This window comes from Poecile atricapillus, chromosome W (genome assembly GCF_030490865.1).
Source record: "Poecile atricapillus isolate bPoeAtr1 chromosome W, bPoeAtr1.hap1, whole genome shotgun sequence".
NCBI lineage: Eukaryota > Metazoa > Chordata > Aves > Passeriformes > Paridae > Poecile > Poecile atricapillus.
The window spans coordinates 37,688,755-37,709,902 of record NC_081288.1 but is presented as its reverse complement, the minus strand read 5'-3'; the positions used below and the strand labels follow the sequence as shown (position 1 = coordinate 37,709,902).

The following is a 21,148-nucleotide window of genomic DNA, read 5'->3' as shown; positions in this document are numbered from 1 at the left end:
CTGGTTTGTAACACAGGAGAATAGATATTTCATTAATTTATGCTGAGAAGATGTAAAGTTTCATAGGCTTGTAGACCTCCTAAAAATCATTATTTGTAACGCATTCTCTTTGAATGTCTGTCAGGACCAGTTTTTAATCTGTTTCCTCTTTAACACAGCAGGATATTGACCAAATATCTGTCGCCTCATAAATAAAGATTTTGAGGCTTTTCTGCCTCAATATCTCCCTTTGAACATATTTTATTCTACATAAAATGTTTAAATTTCACAAGCAAGCAAGGCAGATGTGTAGAGTTACACTGGTCATCTAGAAGGTTGTATATAACCATATGTGTGAATACTTTGTATGAAGTTAATGATTTTTTCTTTTTCAATTTATCGACTCAGTGGCTCCCTTAAAAAGGTGCATAGTGTTTGCATAGCACATTAACTTGTAGGATGTTATAATTTTTGCTTATGCATCTCAGACTCTGACCTAACTTTTCGGTGGAGATATATATCTGCAAGATCTCATGTAATCTCCAGATCTCTGTGTCTGCCAGAGTGCTCAGGATCTAAGTTCAGCCTTGGTCTTGTTGGCTGTCTGTGCTCAGACAGACTTGACTCATCTGCCCCTGCAGCAGGCCTTGGGGATTTTTTCAGAAAGAACCTTTAACCTTTGTAGTGAGGTATCCTGGTCACCAATTCTGAAAAATCTAAATAGTGTAAGGAGTATTTGATAGCTGGAGGCTTAGAACCCAGCTCTGCTATGGGGAAATGTGCTTGTATCAGCACTGTGAAGCATGAGATGCTTCCAGAGCTTCTCCTTCCTGGGATTGGCAGCACATATCCTCACGGCCGTGTCTGAGCACCTGCACAGGAGGGCAGCACAGGTGGTGCACTGCAGCTAAAGCTGCTGTGGGACACCCTGGTGATGCCTATGCATTCATCTTCACAGCCTCCTGGTGCATTACACACACCTTACATGCTGCATCAAAACAGCGTGGTTTCAGATGAACTCGTTCTCTGAGATGAGTGTCCCTTTCCTGTATTTTTCTGTTCTATTTATTTTTTCCTTTTGTAGAGTTCCTATAAGTGATGTAGTTGTACCTCACTCATTTTTGAGTTATCATTATGATCTTTGACTCTATATTTTTTTAATGAGTTGCTCCCTTCCTACCACTGCTTCTTTATTTGAACTTACAGGGCTAAAGCCATCTGTAGTATGACTCCATTTAAAGTCAGTGAAAACCACCCAGGATGGATTTGGACCACGTATTTGTTTGTGATGTTACAGTTGGTTGCTCTGGTAATGATTATAATGTGTCACAAAGAAAACATTTTGTCTTTATGCACTGAGCAGACAGCAGGAACATTTTAGTGCTTTAGAACAAAACAAAAAGATTCTTTTTTTGTGCCAATGTTTTCAATTATAAAAACAAATCAAGGAAAGAAGATGAAGAAGATAGCATTTAATTTTTTTATTTTCTGATTATGCAAGTATTGAATTGTATGATACTGTGATGCACCTGAATCTTTGATAAACACATCTACCTATAAAATATTTGTGGGTTTTTTTGCTTGTTTTCAAGTGCAAGAGCCCAAATGAAACACTGAGGCCATGTGAAGTACATCAGAGCAAGTTCCCTTATGCCAAAAAGGAATGCTCAATTTTATACAGTGATCTTTTTGCACCTTGTCGCAATGTGGTAAGTTCATTAAATATCTAAGATTTTTGTCATGAAAAGAATAAAATTCCAGTAATTACTTTCTTCTTGCCAGTACCCTCAGTCTGAATATGAGGATACAGAGTAAAGCCCTGCAAGTATCTCTGTGTGGGTGGGCTATATTTGTGCAGAGCTCCTTGTTCAAGACTGGAATATAAATGTAAGAGTGTAACAGAATTGTGAGTTAGTTGACTGAATAATCAAGGTTCTATTGCCTTTTATCTATATAGGTAGCTAAGTTTTATAAATTGTAAATTTGTATGAATTGAGTGATTCTAAAAAAAGTGTATGTGTAATGCACCTACACCTTATCTCAAATGGTCTTATTTTTTTAAGTGTTCTCCTCTATATAGAAAGAAATATAAGAGAGCAAGATTTCAGCTTCAGAGCTATAGGTATTTTTAGTTATTTGGCAGCTTATCATCTGGTTTTATTAAAACTCAGAGGTTTGGTATCCTTGTTTTCCCAATACATGGCTGAGCCTGGGACTTGAGTAACAATAATGTCCTTCAGTTCGGTCTAGACAAGATGGGGACAGCACTATTTTATGTGGTAATTTTTTATTCCATTTTAATCCACCCATTATCAGTGCAAGACTTGCTTTATACGTTTTTCCTTATTTCTAATTTTAGTCTCCCAATGGTATTTAGGTGCTTCTTTGCACCTGAGCAAGCAAGAACCACTACAACATTTCATCTCAGTCTCTTAATTTCTTCATGATTATTAATACCAAATGAGATCATTAGCTGTCTCAGCTGAACCTCCTGGCTTTCAGGACCAAAGCTGGATATCAACATGGTTAGGAATTTGCCTGCGAAGGAGGTTGCAGTAGCTTAACCCAAGAGATTTATTAATGTTGACTTAAGTTACTATGCAAAGAATTTTTTGAGCATGTGCCTGAGAAAATAGTGATGAGTGTATTTTTCAAAGTGGCAAATATTAAATAAAAATTGAACTTTCAAGAGTTTTTAAGGAACTGTATTATTATAACAACTCAGAAAGATCTTTTCTCCTGAACATTCATGTTCTGTATCTTATCCGTGTTGTGATTAGAATTTGCAAATAATTTGGCATAAATATATGCCAGAATTTAGCATAATTGTCTTAAAAAATCTATGCCAGGTGCAAAACATGTAATTTAGTTAGTAGTCAAGTATTTCCACACGTATATATCTGTCTGATATGGCAGAGTCTGTAAAGCAAACATCTTTCATGTGTTTTTAGAACCTATTAATCACCATGTGAAAAATGTACAGCTCCTGGAAATGTAATGTAAAGTGAGCTCCTATCAAGGGCATGTGCAGCTGACTGCTGGGTGGGGAGCAGGGTGCCAAGAAAAAAGCCCGAGCAGAAACCGGCACTAGGGGCATGGAAAGAACAGAAAACATAGATGGGGATTTCAGATGTGCTTCTTGTTGCTCCTGTTATGTGGGTGGAAGATCCTGCAGTGTGAGCAGTCAAACTCCTGTCTGTGGGACAGGTGGCCCTGCAGTTTAACTCAGGCTGCAATATCAGTTTTCAGGGAGACAAAATCTTGCATCTCTGGCTGGCAGCAACTGATGGATTGCAATTGCCCAGATAAGCACTGAATTCAACAGGGTCTGAGGAACCTGAACACTTGGAGGAAAAGGGTCTTCCTCATAATTCCTGAACTCAGCTTTGGCCCAAGGCTCCCAGTTTATCACAAGAGCAAGATATTGCTGACCCATGGAGAGATGCTGTTCTGCAGGCTTGAGAGACAGGTTGAGATCTTTGGATCCGGTTTGCTGTTTGGTGATTTCTACAAAGCTACCACAGCCTCATTCAATGGAGCTAGTTCTCATGTGTGTCCCCCATGTCCCCAGTGGTATCCCTGTTTTCAAAACAAGAAAAAGGATGAAAGCACAATAACATCTCTCTGCCCTTGATCCAGTCCCTGCCAGCTTCTAGCAACTCAGAAGCTGTCTTTGTGTTAGATAAGTACTGCTTTGTTACTGTGGTGGTATTTCTGTAATCTGACGTGTGCCATTTCAGTGCTTTACAACTGAGCTAGACCAGAGAGTAAACTGAAGAAAAGCATTGCTTTAAACATTCCATGTGTTGAGTAAGAACGTTGTTTTGGAAATGTTGCTCAACATTATAAAAAAGATGATTTAAAATCAAGAAATAGTGTTTCATGTAAAACCATGAAATATTGTAATAGGATTTTAGAGAATGTGGGTTTCTGATCTAAAGAAGTTTTGTGGGGAAATTATATTAAAATCTTGATAAGTGCAGAAGTATTTTATTTTCTGCACAATGTCACCAGTGGTCTTAAGCTTTCTGCCCCTGGGAAAGCCTTCCTCTATATATTATTAGTTTAATAACTTGGTAATCAGAGTAGCAGCTCTGGTTTTGCTGTTGTTCATGCAAAACTGACAGGATGACTACAGGTGGCAGTATTTGCCTTATAAAATCGGAACTGCCAGCTTCAATAATCCTTTGAAATCGATGAACAGCAAGTATGCGGACAAACATGTTTGTTAGTAATCACTGATTGAATTTTTCTTTTGACCTTTAACTTAGGCATAAGCTGATAATTTGAAGTGTACATTTTGTGTAGGAATATGCCCAAACTTTGGAAAATGCATTATTTTTGTATTTAATTCTTTCAGTCAGCCCAGAAATGAAGCTCCTGCTGCAACTGGAATTTGTGCAGCTCATACAATTAACTCACCTATTTTTCTTCTTCTCCCCTCCCCAGATTGATGTGACTTCTTTTATCAAAAATTGTCACACAGATACATGCAACTGCAATCTTGGTGGGGACTGTGAGTGTTTGTGTACCAGTATTGCAGCTTATGCCCACAAGTGCTGCCAGCAAGGAGCAGCGATTCACTGGCGATCTCCTTTGCTCTGTGGTATGTACCTGGGCTGGCCACGCACCAGAGATCATTTCAGGCATCTCTGGCTTTTTTCTGCCAACTATACAAATATGACAGAAGCAGGTTGATAATAAACGTAGTTCACATCACTCAAGCTGTCTCTGTGTTAGCTATGTCATCCTTACACACCCAAATTCATTGTCAAGAAGGGTTCTTAGCTGTAGAATAATTCCTGCTTCAGGTCTGCTGTCACTAAACAAAAGTCTAAGAAAATAAAGTCACAGACTGAAAAATCTTGTGGGACATGGAGCTTCCTCTCCTGAAAGTGAGCTTTACGTTTTTAGGATGCAGGTATGCATGGATTCTCTTGTCACTTTGTAACAATAGTAATAGTAAAAGTTATAATAATAATAATAATAATAATAATAATAATAACAACAATATGCTTGTTTTCTTTTTCTTCTAGCTTATGATTGTGAATATTACAACCAAGGTATGTACTATTTGATAATCTTGTTTAAAAAACTTGATTAATTTATGGGCTTTTTCTTTGACTTGAGGTGTGTAGTTTTAACATTGCTTTTATTTTTAATGAGTGAAGGTTAGTGGCCCAGCTGTGTTGAATGATCCTAGTAATCCCTAATGCCTCCATCAATAATTTCACAGTGCTCAGTGTGGATGGGTGGATTGATCCATCATCCTACCACTTATGGTAGCAGCCAGGGAGAAACTCCAGAAGGACATTTCCTTGTGTTTGTACTGTAAATTTTAGAGCTGGGACCTACAGTATTTGGACATTGAAAGGCTATGGGATTTTATGCACGTTTCACAATACTGTACTGTAAAAAGAGCAGTACCTTAGAATTGGAGTGGTATTCATTTAACAGAATGAATTCCTGCATCATCCTCTCTAATGTTTGGGTACTGTGCACATGCTTTATAGGCAGCAATAGATATTGGAAAGGGAAACTAGACTAATTGCAATGATACAAATCTGACTTTAATGTATCTTTTTGATGACGTAGGATGACTTGCATCCTATAACGAGGATCATTATAGAGACTGTTTTTTTCTTCTGTCTGGCCTACTACAGTAGTAGCATGTAGATCTTGCAAGGTATAGCTGACTTCCCACAATTACTTTGTAGTAGGGAATTTTATCTTAGTCAAAAAGGTTTGAAGACATGATTTTAGTCGTGAACATCGCAACAGTGGTCTTAAAGGTGTCTTCTGACCTTATTTATTCTATGATTCTGTAGAAAAATAGGAAGGAGTACTGGTTTTGGCTAGTTTCCTTTGTTTAGTTAACATGAATTTAATAATATATTTTGTATTTGTGATGACAGTGGTGTTTTAGCTACTGCTTACAGAGATCAAGGCTCTTCTCAGTTCTCATGCTCATCCACCAGTAAGGAAGCTGGGGCTGCAAAGGAGGATAGAGGGAACAGAGTTGGCACAGCTGACACCAGCTGACAAAAGGGATGTTGCAGAACACATGATGTTGAGTTCAGCAGTAGAAATTGGAAAGGAAGTTTTCTGAGACTGGCATTGCTTAGGGTTCATCTAGATGTTGGTCAGCTGATAGCAAAGAATTTTGGCTTTTCCTTCATTTTTCTTGTAACAGTTTTCTTTGGTTTCCTTTTCTTTTTCCTAATTTCTCTATAAACAAAACTCAAACCAAACCATGTCTTTATCTCCACCCATGAGTTTTTTTTCAGTTCTTTCGCTCTGATTCTTTTGTGAGGTGTGGGGTGAGTGACCAGGTGTGTGGTGCTTAGCTGCCTGCCAGGGTTAAAGTCAATAACAGAGGTATGCATGTTTCCACTACCAAGTGGAACCAAGTGGAAAATTAAGATTTAAGTTTTGTATCTTATGCAATGAAAATTTTTCTTTTTCTATTTTGTTTTTCTTCCCTTAGGTCTTGGTGAAGGACCCTATATTTTGGCAAGTTTTGGAATGAATGACACAATTATAGGGGCTAATGTATCCAGCAGAAGGATATTTCCTCTGCCTAGAACTGGAGCACATGGAAATGTAATTTTCAGTTTCATGATAACTCCAGGTCTTTTCAAAGATAAAGATTTATGTAAGTGTCCTCAACAGTTCTGCTAATGGTGAGATGTATATCTCAAACTATATGAATGATTTTTGTTGTGTCTTCTAAATGTCCTAAAGTAGTCTAGATATTTTTAGTTATTGGAGTAAGTGGCCAATTTCAAAATGAAGGAGTGATTTAAATTTTAATTTTTTTAATATTTGAAAACCTTACTTCCAACTTTAAATTTTACTTTAAAAAAAATATTTTAGAAATATTACAGAATACAAGTGAATAGAATATCTTGTGGAAAAATCCAATTAGTTTGTATGACTGGAAACTGGTGAATTTTACACAAATATCTAGCAAATATGAACACTGAAGGTCAATGCAGGGTATTTTTGTCTCCAGTAATATTGGTTCTACTTTATGTTTACACCTTATTTGTTACTTTTCCTAACCTAGAAAATGTGTAACTCAGAATGATCAATCTATTTCTGCATTATTAATAAGCAGCATCCCTGTGCAATGTAGAAGGTAGTTTCTTAGGTGAACAGCTAATCCTAAGCTCTGTTTTTTACTTATCAGAGATTTACCCAAACTATACAACAAAAATAAACATGTTTAAATATTTTTCCTTCTGTATCTATTTTTCTTTCTTCACATACGTGAAGATTGTGCCAATTAAACCAAGAAAGATTTTGTCATTGCTTTCTCAAATAATTTAATTTATTGAAAAAAATCACAAACCCTCAAAAATAAACATAAAGAAGGGTTCTCTCCACAGAAAAAATTCAAACTAAGTTTACAAATATTTGAATGCTTATTGCCATGGGAAAATCAGGTTTTTAGATGTGATTTTGAAATGAAAAATACAACAGAAGAATGAATTCAGTCTTGTGAAATCCCAGTGTGAGGAAGAAGTAAATAATTCATTATATCTGTGCAGTACACAGGTGACTTTCATATGGAAACGAGGGATGAAATAGTATTCCTCTAGATTAAAGAACTTCAAGACTGTATTTAAGTTGAAAATCACCTATGAAGTCATTCTTCTTATAAATTTTTACATTTTCAGACAATTCTTTCACTTTTGATTTGTGACATGGGTAGAGCAAATAGAGGTCAGTTCTTATTTGGCCATAGATCTTCTTACCATATTTCTGGACATGACTGCATATTAAAAAACCCCTGACCTCAATGTTCTTACAATGTGATATTATTTGCTAATGAAATTTTGGCACTGCTAAGCTGTCAGACATTTGTGCAAACTTGATAAAAACTCCCAGAGATGCAAGTTCCAGTCTGAGACTGCTTAGGAATAATTTCTGAAAGTTAGTAGTAGTAGACTGAATGCAATTTCAGTCTCACTGGTGGTTCTGGATTATATGCTCATTTGAAGTCTCTTTTAGACCCTGCACTGTAGACTCTCTTTTGTGCAACATAAAGCTGAAATTTTTTTTTTTTTTGTGAAAAGCAGGATTTTAAAATGAGACACTTAACAGCCAATATATATGATTTAATTTCAATTATAAGTTGTTTTCTGTGAATATCTCACCATTTTTTATTAATTTTCTTTCTTCTGTGGAAGCTCTGTCTCTTGTTTCCCTTGAATCTGCTGAAAGACCAAACTATTTTCTGTATGTACGTGACAATGAAACCATTGGGTTGGAGCAGTGGCAGGCAAGTGCCTCCTTTCAGAGACGAGCCACCTTCTTCCACCACCGGGGTCTCTGGAGTCCAGGGCTCAGTGCTTTTGAGCTGCACAGTAAAAAAGGCTTTTTCATCATTCTCACATCATCCAGTGTTAAAGTGGAAAAGTATGATGGCTCAGAAGAATTCAAACATTTCAGTAGCTTTAGTGTTGAAGGTAAATTTTACATAATCCCCAGGGATAAACATTCTTTTTCTGCTTGCCTTCAGAGCACTTTCTTCCTTGTATTTCATCAGCAATACTAAAAAATATTTTATCCTATTTTTAATTTTTCTCTGTCTTCCATTCCATCTCAAAATGCTATTATTTTCTAACTTTTGCAGATAGGATGGTCGCTTAATCTTTGAACTATGTTTTAATTGGCTTACTTTTTCAAAATGAAGAAGGTGGCATGTCACAAAACAATGTATGTTAACATCTCATTAGTAATCTATAGATATCTATTCTTTTAAATGAATTGGGTAATGGTATTGCATCTGCAACCAACAGTATCTTCACTATGTTTAACTGATCTTTTAGGTTTTGAAACAGAGTATATTGTAAGAATGAAGAGTTGTTTTTATTGTCAAAGCTGGAAGTGTCTTTTAGCTTGAACAAATTTAAACTACTTGAAACTGAACAAAAATCTCACCTACTGGGAAGTTCTGAAAAATTTGTCTATTTGGATTTCATTTTTTCATATATCTGAAAATCCCAAAGGATGTTATAGAAAAGGCTGTAATTTTTTGTTTATTGGCTATTGAATCAATAAAAAACCCCTTTCTTTCCTTCTCAGAACTCAGTGCTTCTGTGCCTTACAGAAGGATGTGTGAATGGCGATATGAATCTTGTGCTAATCCTTGTTTTAAGACATGTAGTGATCCTGAAGGAATAGCATGTAAATTTCTTCCTCTGTAAGTAAAATTTATCTCATATTGCTAGGGTGTTGTTTTTTGTAATAAGCATACCATATGCTTTCTGAAAATTACTGCTGCTCCACTATCCATTTACTATTTTTATATGGATATTTTACTATCCAGATTTCAATATCATTCTTATGAGAAAATCTCAGTAGTCATATGAAAACATTTGTGCCAAGCCTCTCATTTCCCACAGTCTGTATTCCCATTTACATGTGCTTTCCAACACAAGAATAAGAGGGATTGTATTTAGCCCAGAGGTTTAGCTTCTGGTAGTGCTTAAGTAGAAAGCTCTTAAATTAAATGAAGGTTATTTTCTTCTATGGATTTATAGTCGCATCCTAAACCAGCACACCATGATGCTAAAACATCTTTCTGGTGTTTATATGACAGAGATCAAAAGTTGTAGGAATAGTAAGGGAGGAATACGCCCTCTCCTGTAAGAAAACGTAACTTTATACTGGGAGATGCTCACTGGTGTGAAGGGAGGGATTTCAGAGGGCTGATGTTAGCTTGGGATTCAGTAAACAGATTTCCTGTCTCCGTGTTTCTCCCCTGGCCTCTATGAAACCACAGTAATCTAAAAAGAAAAATGTCTAAAAGCTCAAGGCACCATGTGATGGAAAAGAAAGGATATTTTAGATTTCAGACTCCCCAGGCATATGTAATTTATCATTAGTAATACTACTAATATGGCTGATTTTCCCTGTTGCTGTTCTTAGTTTTTTCCTTATGGGAACACTGATTGTTAATGTAATGATTTTCTTATTGAAATGTCCCCCCAGAATGAAAAAGACACGGGAATATAGTGATTTGTCTGCATTCTCCTATGTTGAAATGACACAATGAAAAGGCTTTATGAAGTCAATCTAAATATTTTAATATGTCAAATGAACATATATAGATAAAACAAATGTCTTGTAGACAAGTTCATCATTCTGTGAAAAACCCTTCTGCTTAGGGATCTAAGCTGCCACCTGGTTATGGAAGCAGAATGGTCCAAAGCTATCTTGTTCATCAGCCTATGCAAATAATTATTAATACTTTAGAAATATAATTTTGCTCCTCAATAACTTTTTGACCTTGTAATGCCTCAAAATGTTATGCTCATAATTCCACTGTAAAGTTCTCAGAACTGTGATTAGACATTCTAATGGCTTTTTTAGCCAAAGTAAAATAATTTAAACTTCTACTGTGACTCTAGAATTGACTATGCAATATTTTAAAGGGTTGAAGGATGCATGCCATACTGTCCCAAAAACATGATCCTTGATGAGGTCACACTTAGATGTGTTTATCCAGAAGACTGTAAGTATACTTTATTATGTTGATCTACTCTTATAAATTACTCCAGAGATCCCAGGAAAGGATTAATCAAATATAAATTTTTTTAATTAAATGCTTTGCCAGAACATGTTTTTGTTGAAGATTGTCTCTCTGGGACATAGACTCCATTCCCAGTCATCTGAAATACAGCTTCTGCATTCAAACGAGTTATATTTTAAATTGAATTCTCGTATTTCTCTAATAGTGGGTTTTATATAACCTTTTGTGCTTATGTTATACTCGGAGCAACTATGGCTATATAATGCTTGTGTATTACACATCTGTAAGAGAGAAATCCCAAATGAAAGAAATACAGCTGTGGCAAAAAGTTCAGTCTTTTCAGAGGATGACACACCACTAACAAATTCAGCTCATCTATTTCATAATTTCTGGTGTGTGTAAAGTTGCCACATTATTTGCTTATTTTGTGGGATAAAGTATAATTTTAACATTAAAGTGTAATTTTAGTACTATATCTTATTTTATTGTACAAATTTTGATTTAAATACATTTTGCTTGATATAAGATAGTACTAAGTCATCTCATATACTATCTTTTAAGGAGGTAATGTACTTATTTAAAATATTTTATTATTTTGGATTTACTGACTTTTTTATGGAATTGCCTTGTTGCTTCAAAATTGTCCTGCAAAATAAAGGTTTTCACCAATAATAAAGAATTAATTACTTTGTTAGCAGAGAAAATTATAAAACATTTTGAGTCAGCTGAGTTCCTCAAAGTCATCAGCCAGCCTGGAACCATTGGCAAGATGTGATTTGCTAATATTTAAATAGTATTTGAGTAGAGATAGATTTGCTATTTTTCTTTACTAATAACCCATAAAAGACAGTAAAACACACATTTTTTCTTTTAGGCATACCTGTGACACCTACAGAATCAGAAATTGGACTGAAACCTTCAGCTTTAATCTCTCACATGGGTCCTACCACAGAGAGATTTCCTCAGACACCTTCTGTATTTGTTACTTCAGGAAATAAATCAACTCTCATCGGTGTGACAGACAAAATAACCTTGAGTGCAAATACAGCTTCAAGGGGAATGAATGTGTCGGCACAGTCCATTACAGACTTTTATTCATTGGAAGCATCTAATGCAGCCACCTATTCAACATTTTCATTACCAAGTACAGTGGAGCCTTCTGATGTACTTCACAGCACAGCCAGCCCTACTGTCCTTTCCAAACCCATCCCTTCAGCAGATTTTCCAATTCTTCTTCAAGCCTCAGCAGTCACATCACATACTGCCCGCTCTAACACATCTATAACTTTATCCATTACAATAACAACTCCTACAACTCTGCTCAGTGCAAGTCCTGTTCCAACACATTCTGCATTATTAACACCTGCTTCCCTAGTGGTAGTTCCATTTTCACTTGAAACATCAACCACTCAGCTAGGAGCAGTTCGACCTTCCTCAGCACTAGCAGCTTTAGCTTCCAAGATATCTCTTGTCACTTCTGAGCTGCCTGCAGGGATTGGGAAGAGTAGGAGTCCTTCAGTAAGTCATTCTACGGGAGCAGAAATACTCCCTGAAGTGTCTTTGTCTGCCTTGTGGGCTGACAGAGAAACTTTCACAAGACCTGTGTTTCTTCTAGGTCCACAATTGACACGCAGCACTTCTGTATCTACTTTGCCTGTTAGAACTAGGTCTGGCATTAGTCAAACTGCAGTTTACCCAACACTCATTTCTGCACTAACTTCAACTGCTCCTCAAATTCCTAAGGTGACTAGGTTTTCTGGCTCTGGGACAAGTGTTCCTCAATTAATCCCAGTTTCTTATTTCAGAACAGCAAAACCCTTGTCTAAAACTTCTCTGATACCATTAAATGATAGTTCTTCAGACAGTTTTTCTCCAAAGCCATTTTCATCTTCTGTGCAAACTTCAAAGACTGTTCCTGAGCAGACATCTCCATTAAAAAAGGGCAGTATTTCTGCTGCTCTGCCAATAATGACAGTATCTTCACCTCAAGTTTTTTCTCAAATCCCTAAAAACACTTCTTCAAGTCCTTCTTCAACATGCACAGTATCTACACCAGTGTGTTCTCTGTTTACCTCCCTGAAGTCCAAAGCGATGGCAGGTGTCACTGTTGCCCCTCAAAGTTTTTATACAGTGCATTCTGGTTCTCCCACTCCTCTAGGCAATTCAACAGTCTTTGATAGGTCAGTAGTAACTAAAGCCTCAACAGAAAATAAGCATATAATGCACACTGATTTCTTTTCATTGTCATCCATTTCTAAAAAGCCAATGAAATCCATTATGTCTACACACTTCCTTCTCAGAACATTGGTATTACCTTTAAATGCTACATCAATAACCGCTTCAGAACTTACAGAGTACCCAAAAAGTTCAGATACAGAATTGAAAACTGACTCTGTGGCTCAAAGTTCAGGTACTTTTATTTCTGAAGATCCTTCTTTTACAAGGTCATTATCTTTATTTACAACCTTGTTATCAACATCAGTACCATCTTATGTGACATCTCAGACTACAAGTCCTTTATGGATTCCCATAGTCAGTAGCACATCATCACTGACACAAAATATAAGTGCTACCCAAGCATCAGTTTCATCTTTAGATACACAAGGAACTTCAAAAATTCCAATTGTAGACCTTGCAACTTCTGTGGATTTTTCTAAATTCACCTTAAAAATAAGTCTCTCTACCAACTTTTCAGCACCACTAAAAACATCCATTGTAATGCCCTCTTTACTAATGCCTACCACCTCTGAGATCACTTTAGAATGCCAGCCCTCTATGCCTTCACATCCTCCTAAGACCACTCATATCTCTAATGTTTCTCTAGGAAAACAGAGTTCCTCGCTAAGTTCTTCAGAAGAAGATGGAACAGTATCAGCCATACCAGCTGGAATCGCCACTCAATCCACCACACCAATGGTCACGAACACAACAGTGAATGCTACATCCTCAAAAGCACCTTATCTTTTTGCAAAAATGCTACCTAGTTCTTCTGCCAGTTTATTAGTTACTTCAGGCACTACCCTAGCCTCTAGGATTACTACAAAAACCACTGATTCTTTTGTTGTCAATCTGGATTTTTATATGGCTTCAGCTTCAGTTCCTACCATCATAGAAACACACAAATCTGTATTTACAACTGCAGTAACTCAAGCTGCACAGAGCACTAGAGAAACTCCAAAGACAGATACAATGAAAACAACTGGTACTACAGGTCCACTGTCACAGATGAAGAGTACCTCATACATAACATCAGAAGTTAAATACACAACTTCATTTGAAAAAACTGTGGATATTTCAGAAGATGGTCAGACTTCACATGAGCAAAAAAATGCTACAGAGACAGCCACAACTGACAAATCTTCCTCACCTTATTTGCCAGTAACTGCAGTTCAGAGTCTGCTTTTTTCAAGAAATACAACCTCAGTCAAAAATATCTCTCTGTCTGGAGTCCTGGATGTAATGACATCAGATAGGTCCAAAATCCCAACACAGAAACCCATTACACCTTATTTTAGTGTAACAGAGGCCACAGAGCTGCAAACCAGAGCTGTAATAGATTTATCTCATTCTAGTGGTGGAATGGCTCTGCCTTCCTCTTCAGAAACAACAGCTGTAGCTGACAAGGCTTACTTTGGGACAATGATGCATACACTGATATCTACATCTTCTGAGTGTGTGGTATGACCAATCTTACTTTCCTCTGTATGTTAAAATATATATTACTTTTCAGTCCATTCTGTTATTCTATATATATAATGCCAGAGATTTAATATTGTTAATATTTTCTATTTAATGTATTTGTTTGAAAATTCTCAGTTACTCTTAGAGGATAGTTTTGTTGCTGCTCTTACACTGCCCCGATATATTCTGCAACTTAGACTTATTGCTCTGAAAAAAACTGGCTTTAAAGCTATGTGAGTTTTCTAGGTAGCTAAATATATTTCTGAGGTGCAGAAAAAGCCATAATCCTTGGAATTTTGATGTTTCTGCATAATCTTATCCCAGGTTTCCTTTTTCCATTTGCTTCTTTGTCATAGGGTGTAAAATTATGGGAATGCATGATTTTGTGTTTCTTAAAATGCTTCAGATCAGAACTGATTCTAACATGTTCCCCCAATGCATAATGCTTTACATAGAGTGCTCCACCAAAGCTGGATGGAACAGGAGGGGTGTGGGTGAATGGACATGCATCATTGTCACTGGTTACAGCCACACACATGCAAGTCATTCCAAAATAACTGATGAGGGACAGGCAGATGTGCTGATTCAGAGCTGGGGGATGGACAAGTAATTACTTCACAGGGCCAATGAAGTTAAAGTTGACTCTGGTTGTTTTTTCCTTATATGGCAGCCAAGATACCTCGAACCTGTTGACAAATGTAGCCAGTATGTATGTGTTAATATGGGTTGGATGTTATACAATCTTTCAAGGAACTGCCCTAAGGATGTGCAGAAGCCAGATTGTGGTTTTAGAGGAATGCCTGTTCAAGTTAACACTGATAACTGTTGTCCAGAATGGGAATGTCCCTGTAAGTCACTCTTTTATTTTTAATTAAAATCTGGAGTCTTGATCTGTAAATGTCAAGTAATAAATTAAATGGTTATTACAATGGGAATTGTAATAATGGTTAATGGTTAAATACTGGAATGAAATAAGAAGAGCTATTCTTCAGCAAAACTGAATGAAATATACTGAATATTTTGGTACCTTTGAACTGATATCCTGGAGAATGAAAAATATTTTTTTTTAAATAAAAACATTGAAATAACATCTGCAGCATGAACACCAATATTTTTCAGCTGAGACTTTTCAGAATTTTTATCAGTAGTAATGTTAAAATTTCAACATTTTATGAAGAAAAAGAAATTAAATACTAGCTTTTCTGAAAGACAAAATCCTCATATTTCATTTAGCTCTAATTGCAGTTTTTACTCATGCTTAGAAACTGCAGAAACTGGCGGATAAGCCTGCCAGGGTAAAAAAAGGCTAAAGAGAAGCCATATTTAAAACCTTGCAGCATCAATGAAACCAATATTGCACTTTTCATTTTTTTCAAGATAAGACAGATAAGTCTCTTGTCAGTAGCTAAAAAAAAAAAAAAGAAAAAAAAAAGAAATATATATTTATGCATATATTTTATTTCACATTGTGGAGGTTCACTACTTTGCGTGTAAAACATTGACTTAAGTATAATTTTTCACCAGTTTAAACATTGTCCCCTACCCTGGGCACACAGAAGCAGTTCAAGGTATTTCCACTGAGTAACCAACCTAAGCACTTTGGCATATGGCTCAATATGTTGCCTGCAGAACAAGGTCGTCTGTCTGTCTATCTATCTATCTGTCTGTCTGTCTGTCTGTCTGCCTATCTATGAATGTATATACAAAAGCAAATAATGCTAGAACTGTAAGTTTTTATAAATGCCCTGTATTCAGTTTTGTGGTAACCTCATTAAATGACAGTTCTTTTTTAGGTCAGTGTTCTGTACTGTCTGAACTGAGTGTTATTACATTTGATGGAAATAACATAGCCCTCTGTAATATGGCTTCCTATGTTCTAGTCAAGTTACCGGGAGAAATTATTGTTGCTCATATTGAAAAATGTCCTGCTAATCAGGTAAGGTTCTTTCATTTATGCAATAATTATAATTGTTCCTTGAATTCTTTTGGTACAGGTTTGAAATTATGCAAAAATATATAAACCAAAACTTATACATAAAAGCCACACTCAATGAGAAATACCAAGTTATTTAATATTCAAGAAGCATGTTTAATAGTACTGTCTAGATGAAACAATTTTATCTTGAGCAAAATAGTAATTGTATTATAAGGGAATTCAAATGTATGTTCCTTTTAAATTATCAGAGGTGAAATAACTTCTCAATATGCATGTCTCCTTTCAGGCTCTCCACACAGAAGTGTTCCTGTAACTTTGAATTTATACTTTGTAATATAGTCAAATTAGTAAAATATTTTTAATAGTCACAAAATATATTTTGTAGTTATTTTAGGAGAATATTAATGACTTTGTGATGAGTTATTCTTTGTAGTTGTCTAACTCACTGCATTGTCCACAGAGAGGATCCAACCGCTTTATTTTTAGATTGCCAGTTTAGGTCAGGTCAGTCTGTACATAGAGTCTGTACATACATTTCCTTTGCATTGGCCATAGTCCTACTTTATGCAGGTCTTGGGAAGCTGGATTGAGTCCATCTTCAGTTTGAGGATAATCCAGTCAGCGATGAGGGGCTTCAACAGGCTTCTTTCCTTCCCATCTCTTATTTACTCTCACAGGGCAACCGTACACTTGAACTTCAAGATTGTTAAAGGCAATAGTCTTGCATTGTTTTAGATGCTTTCTATTAAATTGCTTTCTTGTTTCCTGGTTGCAGTCTAGGGGTGGGAATACAGCATGCAAGTGCAGATGAGCTTTAGGAATCTGTAGTTTTAGTTCTTTAAGAAATATAGTTCAAAAGGACCTTTCAGCATAGCACTAAATTAGCTGGAAAGTGTGTATTTTTTATTATTTATAGGGAATATATTAAATTAGTTTAATTATTTAGCTGATTGTAGAAGAACATTAAAGACAAAGAAAATAGTAACTTATTTTTGCTAAGTAAAAATGCTGCTGATCAGTATTGCACTTCTAATTTTTTTTAATGTTTTCCAGAGTGCAAATTCAATAAGAAAACTAGTAAGTACTTGCTTATTTTGCTGATTTTAAAATGCATTAATATTAAAATAAATTATTTAATTAATATAAAATATTCCAATAGCACTGACATGGAATTAGAAAAATAATAGTAACTAAATTTTCTTGTCATTTTTCTTTCAAGGTGCCACCTGCAAACACTTCAGGGCTCTGTTTTAAGAAACTAAATGTCACAACACACACTTGTCAAATACTTATCAATCGTTTAGCAAGAAAAGTAAGTATATATCAACAGTATGTGTACTCTTAAAAAATAACTGGAGAGCTATTTTGTTGTATAATGTGATAAATCAGATTTCAAATGAAACACTACAGCATTAGGATTACTTTTGCAGATCTGGTTCCCAATATTTCATGGTATGCTGGAGGCAAACCAAGCAATTTACATTTCTGGTACTATGCTTCACTTAAATGTACTTTTTCCAAAATGGCACTTAGAAGTTGTTTCGAGATTTTAATGATGCTGCAAAAGCAGTTATGCCCAAGACTAAACTTCCAGAACCCTACATGTGATAAATAAACTACTTTCCTTCCTAGTCAGTAACAAGTCAGAACAGATGTCTTTGAATAATTGGAATGAGGTTTTGTTTCATCATACGGTATGTGATAAATAAGATTTATTCTTTCCCTAATTAGAAAATATTTTTTTCCTCATGCCTACCTCATTTGCATTTTGGAAGTGGCATGGGTAGGAAGCTCTCTGATTTAAGCATTGTGACTTTTATATGTGGCAGAGGCTGTGAAAAAAAGTCTTTTGTTATAAAATAGGACTACATATCAAATACATCATTGCAATCTGGCTTTACCTGTAAAATGTGTTTGGTTTATTTTAGGTAGTTGTGGACTCTGTAATCCAGCCATTACCATTTTCAAAAGAAGGACTGAGTATTCAGGATACTGGTGCAATGTATGTTCTTAATACCCCAGCTGGTATTAGCATCAAGTGGGCTCATGTCACAGGCATCATAGATATACAGTACGGATTGCACTCTAACACAACGAGGGAGACAGAAGGACTTTGTGGTGAGGCTATGGTGGCAAGTTTCTTCTTATTCAGTAACTTCCCAACTGAAATTTGCAACTCCCTTTTGTGTCTGTGACCAGCTGTCCCTGTAGCTCTCGCTGTGACACTCATTAGCTCTGTGAGGGCCTGTGAAATACTAATACTTAATTAAAAATAAATTAATCATTCTGTTTGAAATCACGGTGTGCTACTAAAGTACTTGGCAGAACAAGTAGTGATCATCACATTGTATCTAAATAACTTTTAAAATATTTACTTTTTTTTAAACTTATTTCTGCCTGTTTTAAAAGTTTTGCAGAAGCCAAGTAAAGAAAAAGAAAATTTTTAGTGAAGAAGTGGCTGCTAAAGAAGTTCAGGTAGCAGTAGTATATTTTAGTGATTATATAGAGAAGAATAACTGTCTGATGTTAGCAGGGGCAGCTTATTGCTATTAAAATACTGACAAAAGCTGTATCTTGGGAAGGGTCCAAGTCTTGTGAGGACAATGAATTAAGAATCTGAATTTAGAACTCGTGAGGCTGGGTCTAGGGTCCAAAACTGTGTTGAGGTATCTCAGTCTACAATTACAGTGACAGTAAATGTAGCTTTCATTTTCAAGCTTGCCTTAAGCCTTTTTATATCTTTACCAGTATGAATAATATGGAAAGTGTAAGCAGGTGATTTAAAATTTTATTATAAATGTTCATTTTCTGGTGGTTCGTAATTTTACATAATCTACTTCATATTAAAAAAGAAAATGAACTTCTTATAATCTTTTAAACTTCTTTTAGTTTTAAAAGCAAACAGAGCAATTCAAATATGCTTTAAGTATAAATTTAAACAAATCAAGTCTTTAAAATCAATTGCTGTCTTCTGCTTGAACAAAAGGAAAGTTCTAAATCTAGTGAGAGAAGGTGAAGGCTGGCCCTGCATCTTTTCCCAGTATCATGCCATCTTCTCTATGCATGCTGAATGAGTGGGACAAGATGAAGTCAAATGTAGGAAGAATTATAGAATAGTTCCTCTTTGTGTCATGAGAAGATAAAAAGAGGAAGACTATGCAGACAAATCCAAACTTAGCTTAAAATGTTGCACCGCCTGATATTTTGCAGTAAAGTCTGAAGTTTTCTTTCCTGCTTATTTCTTATCCTCTGCTGTTTGCTCCTGTATGGGATTCTGCAATCCTCTTCCTCTCATACTACAGAAAGTTGTGGCACTATGTGGTAAATTTGCTTTATTTTTAAAGCTGTATTGATTCTTCAGTTCTGTAGCATGGCCTTACAAATTCTAGTGGCAGCAGCTTGTGATCTGCAGCAAGAAGCAGAAGAGTTAAGAATACTGGAAAGTGGTGCTACTGTGAAATGCTTTGTGTTTAAATGCCATCTTCTGTATTCCTCTCTGCTGTCTGAAGGAATAATAGCCTGCCACACCAAGCGAGTCCAGTTCTAACAAAGGACCCTGGAGAACATCAGACTGCAGGGTTGAAAACACGAGGGCAAGGGTTTAGGGTGTGCTTAACAGTGCAGAACTTTGCCTGACCTGTTCCTGAGATGTAAAGCTAGTATGAAGGTTAAAGTTTTGGCTTTACTCACTTGTTATGTGCTTAAAGAGATCATGTATTTTCATTGATGAATCGATAGAAAAATGAATTCAGGTAGACAATGAATGCTAAGGGTCTGGGAAGGTTGTTTTTTAGAGTGGTTTTGTATTAATAGCTTGAGTAACAACAATATTTTATCTAGATAAAGCAATTTGTTCATCAAAATATTCTTTTTATAACTTCTGGCACTTAGAATGTTCAATTAAACCTCAATACAGTGTGAAATCGTCGGTGACGAGCAATTTCAAAACCATCTACTATTACTCCCAAGGAGCTGACTGCCATTCAGGAGAATGAGATCAGAATCTAGTGCCATGTCAGTGAATTTGATACCCCCAACAGCACATTTTGGTGGCAGTTTTTCTCAAAAGTTAATTGTTGTGAAAGGTACAATGAGTTGTATTGTATGATGTACTTGTTTTACTGAGCTGTTGAGCTGAGAACTAAAATCACTCAGTGGAAATACAGCTGCTTTGCTTTATAAACTCAGGTGACTAAGTTTCACAGGTCAGCCTGGTGCAGTGTTGATCATATCTTATCAAGTGTGCTTTTCTTTCCCAAATGAAGGTATATGGCATGTTTGTCTGTACTTTGAATATGATGTACTGTCTCCAGGGGTGTGTAATGGAGATCCTAGTGATGACCTGAAAATGCAAAACATGACCATAATTACAAATATGGAGGAAATTGAAATGTTCATTAAGAGTTGGGAAATTGAGAAATCACTTGATGTAACAACCAGGAGGCCAGTAAGAAACTGTACTGAAGATAACTGCACATACTGTATGGAGCTATTAAACAGAAGCATTTTCATCCCTTGTCACAAGAAAGTGAGTATGAGGATCAGAAAAATTGCAGGACCAAACCAAATAATAGTTGTATAATTAAGAAAAGAGTGACTGATACATGCACATTTTTCATGTTTTGCTTATTTTTTTGATTTCACGATGAAATATGTGGCTTTAATACCCCTGTCATGTCGTCCATTGTGAACACACATCTATATAGATCCCTATGCTCTTATGGTGTTTTTTGAAATTACTTAATGGGCATTTCTCAAAGGAGAGACACTGGATCATCATGTCAAGATAAACATGTTCCAGAGATGTTATTTTATTAAATGCTTGACATGGATCACTAGAACAGAAAGCCTCATGCTTCTGCTGCACACAATAGAGATTCATGCAGTTGCAGACTTATTGGACTAAATAAATTTACAGTTAAAATTTTTTGACATAGTCAATATTATGTTGACAATTTTGTAGCATTTCTTACAGAAATCATTACAATTTTTTTTTCTACAAACTGTAC

At 35.9% G+C, this 21,148-nt stretch overlaps 1 protein-coding gene across 1 annotated transcript in view; it reads left to right on the top strand.

The window, feature by feature from the left end:
• The window catches only part of LOC131592086 (otogelin-like protein), a 91,748-nt gene that overhangs the window by 51,234 nt on the left and 19,366 nt on the right, over positions 1-21,148 (top strand). The window contains exons 30-43 of the mRNA XM_058863364.1: positions 1,572-1,688; positions 4,429-4,585; positions 5,016-5,042; positions 6,467-6,634; positions 8,175-8,453; positions 9,073-9,190; positions 10,425-10,504; positions 11,397-14,200; positions 14,874-15,051; positions 15,997-16,139; positions 17,193-17,216; positions 17,359-17,451; positions 18,068-18,257; positions 20,453-20,667. Of these exons, the coding sequence (XP_058719347.1) occupies positions 1,572-1,688; positions 4,429-4,585; positions 5,016-5,042; positions 6,467-6,634; positions 8,175-8,453; positions 9,073-9,190; positions 10,425-10,504; positions 11,397-14,200; positions 14,874-15,051; positions 15,997-16,139; positions 17,193-17,216; positions 17,359-17,451; positions 18,068-18,257; positions 20,453-20,667 (4,593 nt within the window). The remainder of the gene's footprint in view (positions 1-1,571; positions 1,689-4,428; positions 4,586-5,015; positions 5,043-6,466; positions 6,635-8,174; positions 8,454-9,072; positions 9,191-10,424; positions 10,505-11,396; positions 14,201-14,873; positions 15,052-15,996; positions 16,140-17,192; positions 17,217-17,358; positions 17,452-18,067; positions 18,258-20,452; positions 20,668-21,148) is intronic.